The 14,529-nt window shown below is 40.0% G+C and overlaps 2 protein-coding genes across 2 annotated transcripts; both read right to left on the bottom strand.

Moving 5' to 3' along the window:
• Window positions 1–4,463: 4,463 nt before the first annotated feature.
• Window positions 4,464–6,287, bottom strand: tmem82 (transmembrane protein 82). The gene is made up of 5 exons (XM_070911125.1): window positions 6,194–6,287; window positions 6,021–6,090; window positions 5,634–5,832; window positions 5,026–5,440; window positions 4,464–4,747 (listed from the first exon to the last, which is right to left on the bottom strand). The coding sequence occupies exons 1-5, from the start codon at window positions 6,285–6,287 to the stop codon at window positions 4,464–4,466; spliced, it is 1,062 nt and encodes a 353-aa protein (XP_070767226.1).
• A 4,997-nt stretch (window positions 6,288–11,284) lies between these two features.
• On the bottom strand, window positions 11,285–13,991 carry mad2l2 (mitotic arrest deficient 2 like 2). Its single transcript, XM_070910627.1, has 8 exons — window positions 13,952–13,991; window positions 13,468–13,586; window positions 13,285–13,356; window positions 13,090–13,190; window positions 12,876–12,970; window positions 12,600–12,673; window positions 12,362–12,454; window positions 11,285–12,201 (listed from the first exon to the last, which is right to left on the bottom strand). Exons 1-8 carry the CDS (start codon window positions 13,989–13,991, stop codon window positions 12,163–12,165), a joined length of 633 nt encoding a protein of 210 aa, XP_070766728.1. The 3' UTR covers window positions 11,285–12,162.
• Window positions 13,992–14,529: the final 538 nt, after the last annotated feature.

The following is a 14,529-nucleotide window of genomic DNA, read 5'->3' on the forward strand; positions in this document are numbered from 1 at the left end:
CAGGTTGGATCCCCGCACGCTGTTTGATAGCCTACTCTTCACTGTTAAAGCGCGATCTTGCACCTCATGAACGCGCTCCGGACTGTTCCCGTGACTAGGCGCGTCCCTGACACCATGCGACCTTTGGGTGTCGAAAGAAAGCATGTAGCTTCCTAAAAAGATGCAGCAACTTCGCTTGTAATGAGAGGCACACCGCGCAGGCGTGGCTTTGTGTGTGAACTTCTTTTTTTCTCCCCGATGAGATCGTCTCCCGCCCCTGCGCATGCGTGAGAAAACCCCTGGTTGTATGAAGATGCTTTGACATCTGAGGAGCTTTGACTCACAGGAGGATCCCATCAGTGCTACTTGGGTACGGCAAGGTGAGGCACTTTGCATAAAGTAAAACTAAAGAGCCCGAGTTTTATATATGTATATATTTTGTTATTGTAATGGGCCTCATTTTATTTGTATCAATGCACAGAAAAAACATCACCCTAAGCCATAGGCCCACATTTACACATCCTACAGGAGTGTTTGCAGAGTTGACCACCCCGCCATTTAAATAGAGCCTAAAAAGGTTGTGTTGAACATTTTGACACATAAAGCGGAAACATGGGCCTGCAGGAAACAGGAAACTAAGTGTAACTAATGATTAGAGCATTTGAGGCTGTGACAAGCTGCCGTAAAACAATATGCTGTGACATAACATTTTTACAGACCCCATTGAAGTTCATTTACTGCTCTGACGTGAATAGAGCAGCCTTCATGATTCTGTAAATCCTATACAGAATAGATTACATTATTTCTATATTTCTGAGAGATTTTCATTCACTGTACTTTTTGGCCCACAGGATTAACAGGAAATTATGTATCAATTTAAAACAAACTATGGGAATAGTAGTGTTCAGAGACTGCACTTACAAAGACACATTATTTTTCCTTTAGTTTGTCAATTGTCTGTATAATAACCAATTATCGTAGTCTGTAACCTGACAGACTCTGCTCACAAGCCCATATTTTGCCTATAGTTTTGGGGAATTGGAGAAAATTATGTAATTAGTGATTTATGTATCACCAAAGCTGATCCATCCATTGAAACATTAGTGAAAATAAGGAGTAGCCTAGGGCCCACTGTCCATTAGTCCAACTAAAACTATTTTATATTTTATGTTCTCATAAAGTAAGAAGGTGTAGCGTCTGTGGGATTGACGTGTAGCAAAATAAATCATTCAGTCGAACCAAATCCCTTTTACATGTCACTGTTAAAACAAATGCCACTCAAATGAAACATTCATGCATTAGAACGTTTCGCTGACAGATCCGATGAGACGCAAAACTATATACAAACCCCAAACCTGTCACAGGCTTGATCAGAGGACCAATGCAACAAACATCGTACAACAAAGGTTATTCATAAATCACTTAACTTCATATCATAATGAGGTTTATAATTTGTCTGATTCTGCTGCTGTCCTTTGGGGCAAATAAAATTTTAACACATTTACCACTACTACTACTACTAGTGAGCTACAAAACGATGTGGAGGCTATTAAGTCAAAAGCTTTGAACTGGTGTGAGCTCTGTTTTAAGCTAATAAGTAACATGAGCAACTGGGCTCATGTCCAAAGGTCCAAGAGACCAGTGGTGATAAGCACTGATGAGGGGTAAATAAAAGCTGCGCTATTTCTTTATGCGCTTTTCCTTGAAAGACTATCCCTGTTAGTGACACTTTATGATACTTGCTCAATGTGTAGAATACACAAAAAAGAAATAATAAATAAATAAATATATATATATATCAACCTAATCAGGGTTGTTTACATCTGTTGTTTACATCTGTAAATAAACTGTTGGGTGAACCGAGTTTCAGCTCAGTTACTCCTCATTTTCCTTCCATACTGGAGTTGAATGTAACGTTTAGTCTACAGAAAACGGTCACTGAATTAAAGTTTGGTTTGGAAAAGCTCTGTTACTACACTACAGCATTATTCTGCTTTTGTTACTATATTAAGCGTGCATATTTAAGGCAGAAGTGCGCTTGCGTGGAAATGCGGTAACAGGGGACACAAAACTGCCCTGCGCATGCGTCCAGCGTGCCTATCAGATGAGAACAGAAAGGTCTGGAAATCTTCAGAGGAGGCGACAACAAGTGCTCAGTCATTTCAATGGGCATTTTCGCCATATTCGGGTGCTCATGGAGAACGTCCTCCCTGTTTCTACTGAATTCGTCCTGATGTGGAACTTTATTCAGTTAAAAATCTAATAAACCTATGGGAGTACAATTTCCTATGTTGGTGGATCGACTAGACACCAAAACTAAATTTCCTCTGCAGTGATTCTCAGACCTGGATTATCTTGGGAACTGGACCGTCAGGCTAATGTTGCCCACTGTAATTTCACACGCCTTTTTTTTTCTTACATGGAATGACGGGACTGATATAACAAAAACCCTCTCGTGGAATATGTTTCTGTCAGTCCACAGCTCTCAATAAAGACACATCTAATGGGCATAATACCGGCGTCAAAATGTGGATTTAATTTGATGTGTGTGTGTGTGTCAGAGAACGTCTGAATTGTCACAAGAAGTCAGGCTGTAACGTTAGTCAACGTTGCCGAGACACTGTAGCAGAGGCTCGAGTGTAAAGGCGACAACAGAGAGATACAGCTCATAAAAGCCTCTCGGGAGTTATAAAGCGAATGTGGTGTCAGTAATCAAACAATGTCCATTAATGCGGGTTGTCGGCTTTTTTTTAAATGTCGTCTTTGTCCGCATGGATTCAGACGAAAGCTGAGGTCAGGGTAAAACCAAGTGACCTAGCCTTTCCTTTGTCTAACGCCATTTTGTGTGACTTTACAGCACCTACGTTGTCGTCAGCCATTTTGCCTTTTCTTTTCAAGCAGACACTCTGGAGAGACACGACAACAGCGGAATGATACTCAAAGGCCCACAAGCTCTCTGGAAATTGAGCTAACAGACAAAATAATACAAATGAATAAACGTACCAATTTGCTTAGGATGTTTGGCATGGAGTTATGCGTCTCCAATTGCTATGAATGTTTGCAGCTGAAAATTGCGATTCCGTTTTTATAAGCGTGTCTATTTTATGTGCTACACGACCTAATACGGAGTTGTTTAGTGGTAAAATATTGTATAATTGTGAGCTGCGTGTGATAGTCTCATGAAATGTACCCCCTTTGAAATTCATAATGTGTCACGTATAGCATGTTTTTACATTTATTTTTGCGTTCTGTTTTCATGGTATTTAAAGGTAAATAGAAAATTGTTCTTCCATTGTTAGGAAATATAATACAGTCTAGAGCTAGTGTTTTTTTTGCTCCCTCCTTAAATCACACCGATTAGTGGGATAAGTAGAATCAGACGATTGCTCACAGCTAGGCTTGATTATAGCAACATAACATGCACATTATTAACCTCACTTATCTTGACCCTCATCTATCAGTAGGCCTAGAAAGGGTTACAAAGCCCAGAGGCTCTTGGGCCCCACAAAGAACATTTGGAACAATGACTCTCCCCAGGAGCACCTGGCAGGCCAAAATCTTTCCAAGATTACAGCATTAATTCATCCAAGAGGTCTCACAGACTCCTATAATAACTTGACTTAGTGTTAACGAACAATCACAAAAAAAAAATAGATTTATAAGAGTGACTCGAAGATCCATTCCTGACAAGGTGTGGAAAGAAGCATAATAACAAATCCCCTTTTCTGTAAATTGTGGTTAAAGAGCTGGAAACATTTTTATTATGAAATTGAATTCCCAAATCCCCATATCTATGGTACTTTTTTAATGAAAAAACATTACATTTTAAATACAAAAGCATTCGTTGTTGATGTATCAGTAATAGGAGTTAATGCCATTAAAAAGGAGTGGCACTACATTTTGTAATCCCTGAGTGGCTATCTCTGATGCTCCTTCTCTTGTGCCTGTGGTCTTCGTCGACGCTCTCGTTTGACGTAGTCCGTACAATCCTCTTCATCCTATATGCACACAACAAATATGACAGATGGCATGTATAACATAATATCATAACAGTGTATAACCAAGCTGCTGGCCGGTTGTTATTATCAGCATCATCATTATTCACAAAAAATACATAAAATATTATGTTGAATATTTGTCTTGGGTTTCAACTTGGCTACATTCATATGTACCATTTAACTCATGTCTTTAAGGTTAATCTCACTAAAACTACTTTTTATCAACCTTTTTATTTGCAGATTAATAGATGAAAGCCAATTAACATGAATGCAAAAAAAATGCAACATTTTTAGAAGCACTGTATCAACGGTATGTGCTTTTATTTGAAATGCTGCACTATTTAATCAGGCTAGCTCAGTGAAAGGAAAAGTAGGCTCGGTATTCTGAATCAGAGAATACTTTGACCTGAATCTGTCTTGGGGATCTTAAACCTGCTCCACCTGGGATACAAGTTTGAGAAGTTCAGTCTCATCTTGGGACCCAGTCTAATGAACACATTGATATTCTGCCCCAGTTTTGGGGTCCCGATGGACAGAAAGTGCTTTCGGCCCTGTATGCTGCTTCCAGGGAGACTCACTGACCTGTGAGGATGCCGCATCCAGCAGATCCATAGTGGGGATTAGACAGCTGGCCTCACCCAGGAAACACATTAGGATGTGGAGCACGTCGGCCCAGCGTCCAACAGTCAGCATCAGGACCATCAAACCACTGAGACGCACCACCACTGTGTTCAGGACAGCCTGGCTGCCGGGCAGACGGTGCTGCTCCTCTGCACAACCACAACGCAGCATTAAAGGGACATATTTGGTGAACATGTATACAATTTAGGACTGACCTATAGAGGTACAGGATGCTCAAATTAATGATGGATGCATTAGTGGTCAGGCAAGGCCAAGAGAGAGGCATCAAACTAACTGATAATAGTTTTCTTCTTGAGAGGGGGGGTCCATACAATCACACATTATTGAAGGTCCTGCCCAGATTGATCAGTGTCTAATTGTACTGTAATCTCAGACATAAATGTTTACCATTTTACATGTTTCTCACCCTGCATGTACACCACCAACATTGTGTAGCAGATAGTCAGTGGTGTCCAGAACCTGAGGGCCTCTGTTGCAGAGAGGAAGTGTTGATTGATGATTGATATGGCGGCCAACGCAGCCACAGAGAAAGTAATGATCATAGTCCTGCACAGCATGGGAAACAGGCGGCGGCCTGATGTGAGGAGGCAGATGCAAATGCCGCAGTAGCGCTGTGAGCTGTGGAGTTTATACAGAGCCATGACATGGTGCAGCAGGAGTGTGGCCTGCCTGGCCAGGAACCAGCTGAGTGCTGCTGCCAGGAGCAGGCATAGCCAGCGCTGGGACGCCCCCTCGTGGAGAAAGTGCAAACTGCAGCTCAGGGCACAGCCCAGAGAGAACTGGCTTTGAACTAGCAGCTGCTGCAGAAATGTCCTGGACTCCTGGGAAATAAAGGAGCATATGAACAGAACTGATGGACAAAACAAAACAGATGATGAGCTGTTTTTTATAATCGATATCATGACATGATGAATTCCAGAAATTCAGCAAAATTGAGCAATAGAAGCAACCAGCAGCAAATCAGCAAATCAGGTGAGTATCAGGCATATTTCTATCACATAATTGGTTTCTTACTGGTCCAGCTGTAACCCATCCAGAGATGGCTCGAAGACAAAATTCTAGTACCACCAGGGAGGCAACACGGTAGCCCACTACTGCCAGCATCCCAGTCACAAAGAAGAACTGGAGCATCCCAGTAAGTCCAGTTTTAGTTCCCGTTTGATGACTGGTTGTCCTCTGGCTTGATGTATCTTTATCATTTCTGTCATTCCAGCTGTGGGGGAAAAATCAAGTAAGAAATAAAAGTAAACTTCAAAGGATCTGTACCAGCACTGAAATAGGAATATTTCATATTTTTATGAAAATGGTGAAAACTTGCAAATCTTGCAAACTGGTCAGGTTATGCAACTTAACATCAAATTCATCTTCATGCACAGATCTGTTAAAAGGCAATTTCCTCACCTCTCCTCTAACAATAAGTGCACTCTCACCAGGGAGCATAGCACAGAGATCCCACATGCACCTACCAGTCCTGCAGGTCACACAACACTGAATTTGCAACCAATAACAGACTCCAGCCATACAGTTTACAAACAATGTGGATGCCAGAGAAAATGGCCGGATGAGGAGCTCACCTTGAAGTAAACCATCCAGTGGATTTGTATCTAGAGTCAACCACCCTGGTAGGAAGAAGGAAGTCGGAAGAAGCGACGTGATAAAGGAAAACATCGTACTACCTTTGACTTAAAAGACGAACATTTAATTTAATTGTCACAGGTTTTACAAAAATGCATGGAGGTAAATCTAATTTAAGCAATCACACACTCAGGAACCATATTTTGTGGTTATTCCAGATCGGGTTACAATAATGTGGACTATCAGCTCAGCTCTTCTGTTTATTTCTATTGCCTCAGCGTTGAACTTTGTTCACCCAGAAGCCTGTTCTGTGTCCTGTACCAAAGGTCATCTGAGCGTCGGTGGAGCTCAGGCCCTCAGCAGTCTGAGTCATAGCAAGATAATGGAGGTAATTGCACCATGGGAAATACTTCACACTCTAAAATGATGGCAGGCGTTAGTTGTGCACTCAAGTTAGACCTTTTTCACAGCAGACATTTGGCATGACATAGTAGGAAAAGCACAGGTGTAATTGATGACATCAAGAATGGCTGCATTCCATTTAGTTGAGCAATTTCCAGGGTCCCTGGTTTTGTGCAAGCTGGCTCACTGGCTTTGCTCACTGGAACACTTCATTGAACTGAGCCATTGTTAACAAAAGTTTGTTTAATCTGTGCTTTTCCTGCCTTGACAAGTCAAAATGTCTGCTGTGAAAAAGGACAGGCATGTTACAATGATATATAATGGTGTAATAACAATGTATATGTATTTATATGTACGCATAGGAGATTTTATTAGTATACTGACAGTAATACAATTAATTGCTTTACATCTAAAAACACAAGAGGGCGCTGTTACTCCAGCACAAACAGGGCTTCAGCATGTTATCCTCTTCAGTAGGGCCTAACAAAGTGATATTGTGTTAAACCAAATCACATTTTCATGCAGGGGAGGGAGTATCATGAAAATCTTCAACACTGAGTATTTTATTTTGCAGTACACTACCTGCACAGAATATGGTAAAAAAAAATGGAGACTTGCAAACCACACAGATCTTAAATGACCCCTTATCACTGAGAAAGAGTCATATAACGAGGTGAAAGACAGAAGCTGGACTACATTTTGCATTTGTGTGTGTTTTGGTTATGTTTTCTTTTATGTGCTTCCTTTTATTGTTTTTATCATTTGCTTCTTGTGCTTTTGCCCGTGTACCCTGTAAAGCACTTTGGGTTGCCTTTGGGTATGAAATGTGCTACATAAATACATTTGCCTTGCCTACAACCAGTGCGTTTATGACAGAATGACCTCAGTGAACACATGAACTATGGCCAAGGTCTCTTAACAAGCAGGAGGCATGACTCTCTCTGTCTCAGTCGTGACTTTAAAAGTGCTGGAAAGCAGAGCTTTCTAGTCAAGCAGTTGACTGTTTCAGACTCAGACAGGTGAGCACATTTAAGTTTATTTGGGTGTGTGAAAATTTGTCTTTTGAATTTATCACTGCTTTGAATCTAATTATTTCAGCCGTGAGGTCAGATTTAGCTGATTAAAACGGTTGGGCTGATTAAACACTGAATACTTCATTGACATGATTCATTTACACAAAAACACATTTTACACGTCATATGTGTACATTTCACATTTAGAAATACTTCAAGTGTTTTACAAAGTAACCAAACAGCTTTAAGTTACCTTTCATTTTCAAAGAATCACATAATGATACCATATTCAACTCTGCCTTTTCTTGTTTTTACTGTAGTCATGATACCTTATATCATCATGCCATTAGTGTAGTAGATATTGCAGTACATGCAGATTATTCTTTTGACAAACTGACTGCAGTAAGTTGCCTTTGATTTTCATCATTACTATACAAAATGAGGTCATATTCAACATTTTTTGTCCATTTTTACTGTAGTCAAGAAGCCTAATAATGCTTTATGGATACCAGCAGTCCAGACATTTTGTTACACACAGACAAGTCTTCGTTCTCACAGGTTCAGAGCACACAGTTCATGTCTCTGGGCTGTGAAGCAGTGAGTGAACAACTTGCCTCATGGACCCCAACAGTGCCGGCAACGTGCAATATGATCGCTGGAACGAGGACAACATCAACATGAACGTAGAGGCGCCACAGTCTACTATGATGAGGTGAGACAAAGTGATACCCGACAAGATGTCAAATATAACGTTTTCATGTTATGGAGAATTTTCTGATGCTATTGAAGAACAAACCTATAGACTTGTAGGTTTTTGTGTATGAGAGAACACCATGTGTGGAGTGATAACATGGGTTTGATAATAGTCTTTCATTAAAAATCAAATATGGTTTAGTCATCTACGTCTGATGAATGTAATTTCATCCATCCAGCCATTCATCTATCTATCTATCATTCCATCCCATTGCAGTTCGGTCACTAAGGAGACATAACTGCATGAATATGGTATTTTCACAATGGAGCTCAGTCATTGGAGGGTTGTGTTACTCCTTATAACATAACAAAATACATGATTCTACGAAAAATACAATTACATTTTTGAATTCTAAAGTTTAAATGCAACATCACTTGAATCCTATAGTACTGGTAAGCTTTGCTTCACAGGATCTTCACAAGCAGCACTGCAATAGCAGTGAAGGCAGCCGGAGCTTTGGCCGCACTGGTGTCCATTTACATCATAGGATACGTGACAGGATACTACGTCCACAGGTGCTGATGATGGAGGCCAGTCAGGAGAGAAAAGAGCTCGAACATTGTAGATACATTTAGATTTAAAAATGTTTTGGGCAAAACTCACTAAAAACTCACAGTGAAGCCTTTTTTTTATGCTGAAGGAAAACCAAATCAGCTGTTTCAGCACTGACTGGAAATGTATGTTTATAAGAAATGACACAAAATCAATTTTCATATAGATATTGCAAATAAAACATAGCTTTCCGATGGGTTTTTCTTTCTGCCATTAACCTCGTGCCATGACTTTTAGTACATGGTATAGAAATGTACATGAAAGTTTGTAAACTATTATTTATTCTAATTATTCTAACTAGTATCTGTTGTCTTAATACAAACAAAGAGTCTTGTGTCTTGAAGTGCACGAGTCTCTGAATCTTCGATGGCTGCTTTGTTTCCTGCTGCAAGAGCGAAATTGATTCTATTATATTTATTACACTTGTGATCTGCTTTTGCACATTGTGAAACTAACACACGAAACACTGTATTTTCTACAAATCGGTAACTGGGTGTTATATCCTCTTGGTAAGGCTGACTCATTCTTATGTAATGAAAAAGCAGAAATGTGTTCCTCTGCATCCACCGTCGCTACGTTTGTCATGGTTTAGACAAACCCTTGAGAAGTAGCTAGTGAATGATTGTGTCGTTTTAATGTCCAATTGATAGTTGGTCTGTCAATCTGTCCTTTCAGCGACATCCAATCCCGATCAGCCAGACCTTCTGCTCTCGTTTGAATCGGACTGATCCTGCTTGTTCTGAACAAGTGCTGGTAAACTTTCTTTTTTAACTGTTTCTGGTTCTGCATTTTGTTGTATTTGGCCATTGACTTTGTTTTATATTGCCTGTCCCTTCCCCTTTATAGGTACAGTACCCTTTATGGTTTTGGAGGACCCACACTCAGTGGTGGAAGGTAACTTCATTCATTCAAGTAGTGTCCTTAAGTACAATTTTGAGATAGTCGTACTGTATTTCTATTTTATGCTACTTCATACTTCTACTCCACAACAATTCTGTGTCCTTTGTTCTTTTTGCTCCTCTACATTTATTTGATACCTTTTGTTACTTTGCAGATTCAGATTAATAATAGAAAAATATAATATATATAATATATAATCAACAAATCAATTAGGGCGTATTATTATGCATAAGACTTTATTGATCCCTTGGTGAAATTCACAAGCTACCGGGCAGTATACTAATCCCCACCTTCACCAACTTTAAAGTGACGTACATATAAATGCATCAATCATTTGAATTCAATACTAATATACAGTATGGGCCAATGGGCCATTCTGCATAATCAGTACTTATGTTTTGTACTTTAAGTATATTTGATGCTAATACTTTTGTTTTTTGAGTGCAGGTTGTGCAGTTACTTACTTGTTTTGTAATGTCTTCGAGTATGATGCATGATATAAACAATATTTATTTAAGCTAAAACTCAAGTTTGGTCACCAGTTGACTTAACAGACTGGTGGCCTGAAGCCAGTTCATTAAATCATCTATATTTGGTGATTAAATCACCCAGTGTCTACTAGTATCCCTGGCTGGATAAGAAGTGAAGCTTGTTATATTTACATAGGAGCAGCTGTAACCACTACGTGGAAATTAAAGAGAAATTAAATGTTTATCACGTGATTTCAACACAGACAGATCAGACAAACTAAACTGCAATCAAAGGAAATACTTTATGAAACTAAGTTTTCTTTGTGCCAACAATCCTGCCAGAACATCTATTGTGTAAAGCCTATTTTATAGTTCTTGGAAAATGATCGACAATTTAAGTGTAGTGAAGTCATACAGCAAGAGACCCAGTCTGCTTCTAACAGGAATCTGCCAAGTTGGAAGTCTGGTCAAGGGAGTTGCATATCAAGGACCGAATCCTCAGAGAAGACTGATCTTTGCTGGCTGCCTAAAGACAGCTGTCACTGGGCCAGACTCTAAACATCAAAACTACACTGGTTGATTAGGCACAGCTCTGAGCCTGATTTGACTCTGATATTACATCCTGCTTAGTTCTGAACAACTCAACTTCAGCTTTACCTGACCAGCCTGGGAGTCCATCTTTGAGATAACTGTGAAAACATTAGTTGTTGTTCATGTAGAAACTAAATAATCTGATGTCAGGAAAGGCAGGGAAACACGTGTGTAAAAACAGCTACCAGTTGGCTGTTCAGGTAGTTGGAAGGACTCAACTGCCAAGAAATTCTCTGCAGTGTCTTCTGGTGTGTGGTGCTGATGAAGTGGTGAAGACTTTCAGTCCTCTCTGCATTAAGTCGTACTCCATGTAGAAAAAATAGGTTTGGCTTATTACCAAGGGTGATTGGTAGCTCTTGCTTTGCTGCATACTAAGACAGAGATTTCTAGTGTTGGTGCTTTTAAAAGTTTTTTTTTATTACAATGTATCTTTTCACATATTAAATCACATTGTTACCAGCAGTAAAAATGAAACAGTTCCTTTGTCACAACATCAAAACGTTGAACTTGTCACATAACAATGGAAGCAAACATTACCACTGGTTGCAAAAGTGCATGAGAAAAGACACCAAGATACCTTTTATTCCATAGGAAGGCACCCAAAACTTTCACACTGCATTCCTGACCGATAACACCCAGACACCATGCTAGACACAGAAGTGCTGTGGCTCAGTGGGACATTATGGTGGGTGAGAAAAACTGCTCTTCAAACGGAGCACGATGACCTAAACTCTGGCCTCCCTGTGGAGGTGAAAAGACAGCCTCTTGGGAGCATTAGCAAAACAGAGAGAATATTTTTTTTACAGTGAAAATACAACACAGCTAAGGGTTAAACTGATACCAGTGGTTTGTAGAAGCTGCTGGTGGGAGATATTCGAGTTTATAGCTGGTATTGTTATACTGGTCTACTCCATTTCCCCTGGAATTTTATTGTCATGGTGCAACAACTACATTTCAATCATCATGTTACGCTAAAGATCTGCATTGAAAGCAATTAAACAGAATACATGACAGTAAAATAACCATATTCATGCATCCTTGTATGGCATGCGATCAAATCACAGGCAGACAGCAAACGGTCTTGTGCCAGATTGGATTCTTAATGAAATGTCAGCCCAGTGTATCAGCACTAACTGCAGCATAATGAAGATACCACTACTCATAAACATCTCTTTCTTGATGACCCCATGTGGCTGATGGGTGTTCTGAATTACACTCGTGATTCAACATCGTCACAGGTTGGCTCATACAGCAGTAACACTCATTTCTTTCTGCAGAGGGAGGACCTACGTTTTCTGGGCTCTCTCTTCCACGTAGAGCTGCATCTGTTTAAGACAAATGAAGAAAATCAGCATTAGCATAATAAGGTAATTTGAGCATAACAAAATGACAATTCAGAAAAACACAATTACAGTCAACACGGTCTTTGTCTGTATAAGTGTTAACCTAAACCTGGCTTTTGGTGATGTTTTTGTTTCTGCTCACTTTTACTATGTCAGATGTCATGGTCTTCAGTGGGATGAGTCGAGGCTCCTGCATGTGGACCTCCTGCTCATCAGCAACTATCCATGGAAAATCCTGAAGCCGGAAATGAACACATGTGACACAGCACATGCATATAATTATTCAGTGTTTACATATTATTGGAGCTGCTCTGTTAGTATTAGCAGTCATCATTACATCATGGATTGATCTGTAGGTTTGCAGTGTTTTAAAACCTCACCTTGATGACTTGAACCTTTTCCATGTTGCGTGTAGCAGCATCTCTGGTATGTACTAGTACGGTAAATGAACACCCTGTGACAAGACAAAACAAAAGGTCACAAATACGTAAATACGTATTTTGAATCTCTTCCTACCTGAATCATTTACGTGTCATTACAAGCTTCATTCTCTCCTAATTCTCTACTCCCTGGACGTTTGACTCAAACGTACCAATCGAGAGGGGCACTGTGTGTATGTCGTGTACTTCTCTTCACGTAAAAATCAGTGACGTTACCTGGTGGGTTATTATTTAAAACAGCATCACACACACTGATCTTCAGGATGAATGCCCTCAGCAGCTGCTCCACATGTGACAGTAATGTGTCTGAGCTGCAACAACAAAACCACAGGCAGTTAGTGGCCACAATCACCCTGAAAATGTATCACAAAATGAGCATGTTGTTTATACACATTACTGAGTAAACAAAACAAGAAGAAGGGGGAAAGACCTGATGGACAGCAGCGGAGGTTGGGAAATCTCAAACACAAATCTCTCCACTGGATGATGCTCTTTGTCCATGATGACCACTACCACCTTCTCTGCATCATTCTGGAAGGGAAATGAAAGACTTCAGCTGTGTATAGACATAGACGAAAGATGACACGTTTTCTAAATTGACCTCAGACATCAGGTGATGTCTTACCTTCTCAATGAGTGGCTTTACACAATGAAGTGTATCTTGGATGTACTGATTCAGCTCTGGGTGACATGACATCTAGAAATGAACACACCAAAAAAAAACAGAAGGCTAGTATTAGAGATACAAACAGGCAAGCCTTTCTAAAAACTGTGAGCATACAGTAATTACACGTATATTCATCTGTACCTGCACAGGCACATTGTACTTCTTTCTCTTCTGAAATATTCCAGAGGGATAAACTTCACGGACATACAGGATGAGATGAATAGCGACTTCCAGAAACTCACACAGGATGTCAGCAACCACTGGAAAAGATGAATCAACTGGATATTAAGATCTCTCATGCATTCTAGTACCACCAAACTCAATGCAAATACCCGGCAATTTAGTGTTCCCATATTAGCTCACATGTAATGACAAGCAAAACAGGGAGACAGCAAGCAAGGGAGAATTTAAAGAAAATTTGGACTATGTTATGGCCAGTATATACCCATGATTCAGCATATGTATGATAATGAGTTATCTACTCATAGGTATGGTCAAATTGAATTGCTAAATACGTCAACTGGACTTTGTCGAGGCATTCGTTTTACAAATCAGGGGCTATGAACCACGGCTAAAGGAAGAATGCTTAACCTTTTCATGCCACTGGTTAGTTTGGTTGTCTTACCTTGTCCAAAATTGAGGTCTTGCCTTGTTAGAGTTGTCATATTTGCTTTCCCCAAAACTGTCAAATGAAACAAACAGCTAAATGTCTAACTAGCTAACGTTAGCAAAGCGGCAGTCTGTCATTATCTTGAGGCTGTTTTTAGTTTTTACGCTAAACAGCCTTCTTTTGTTGACGATGTCAACCAATGGAAAGGGGAAGTAAAAAGTCAGTTTACACAAAGATTCACGGAAGATTATATTAAAATGCAGAGGCAACTTTCAAAACGAACTGAGGATATTTCACGACGCGAAACGCGGCTTTTCCTCCGTTACCAGAGCTAATTCAAAGCTTCGTCGCGCAGGACATTGACGTCACTTGTTGTTTACAAACTGCTCACTGTCCACTAGTGATGACGCTGCCTGGCCAAACCGTGACAATTTTTGAGATTCTGTAGGTTATTTGAACAAAAATACCGCTGGCTATGGGAAACGTCGTGCGTAGCCAGAAAGCAGTACAATGAGCAGAGGTCACGAGTTGTCTGTTATGGAAACTGTGGTGAGGATTTCATGGCAAAAGTGTCAATTTCTGATCATTTGTTC

Source organism: Enoplosus armatus, chromosome 8, assembly GCF_043641665.1.
Source record: "Enoplosus armatus isolate fEnoArm2 chromosome 8, fEnoArm2.hap1, whole genome shotgun sequence".
NCBI classification, from domain to species: domain Eukaryota; kingdom Metazoa; phylum Chordata; class Actinopteri; order Centrarchiformes; family Enoplosidae; genus Enoplosus; species Enoplosus armatus.

Excerpts from the sequence above, each read along its gene's own strand:
- tmem82 (XM_070911125.1), bottom strand. The coding sequence starts at position 6,287 with ATGTTTTCCTTTATCACGTCGCTTCTTCCGACTTCCTTCTTCCTACCA. Across the intron at positions 6,091-6,193 it reads ACTGGATGGTTTACTTCAAG|GACTGGTAGGTGCATGTGGG; the intron begins GTGAGCTCCTCA and ends TGTGACCTGCAG. Across the intron at positions 5,441-5,633 it reads GATGGGTTACAGCTGGACCA|GAGTCCAGGACATTTCTGCA; the intron begins GTAAGAAACCAA and ends TTTATTTCCCAG.
- mad2l2 (XM_070910627.1), bottom strand. The coding sequence starts at position 13,991 with ATGACAACTCTAACAAGGCAAGACCTCAATTTTGGACAAG. Across the intron at positions 13,191-13,284 it reads TAAAGCCACTCATTGAGAAG|AATGATGCAGAGAAGGTGGT; the intron begins GTAAGACATCAC and ends TTTCCCTTCCAG. Across the intron at positions 12,202-12,361 it reads TGACATCTGACATAGTAAAA|ATGCAGCTCTACGTGGAAGA; the intron begins GTGAGCAGAAAC and ends TGTCTTAAACAG.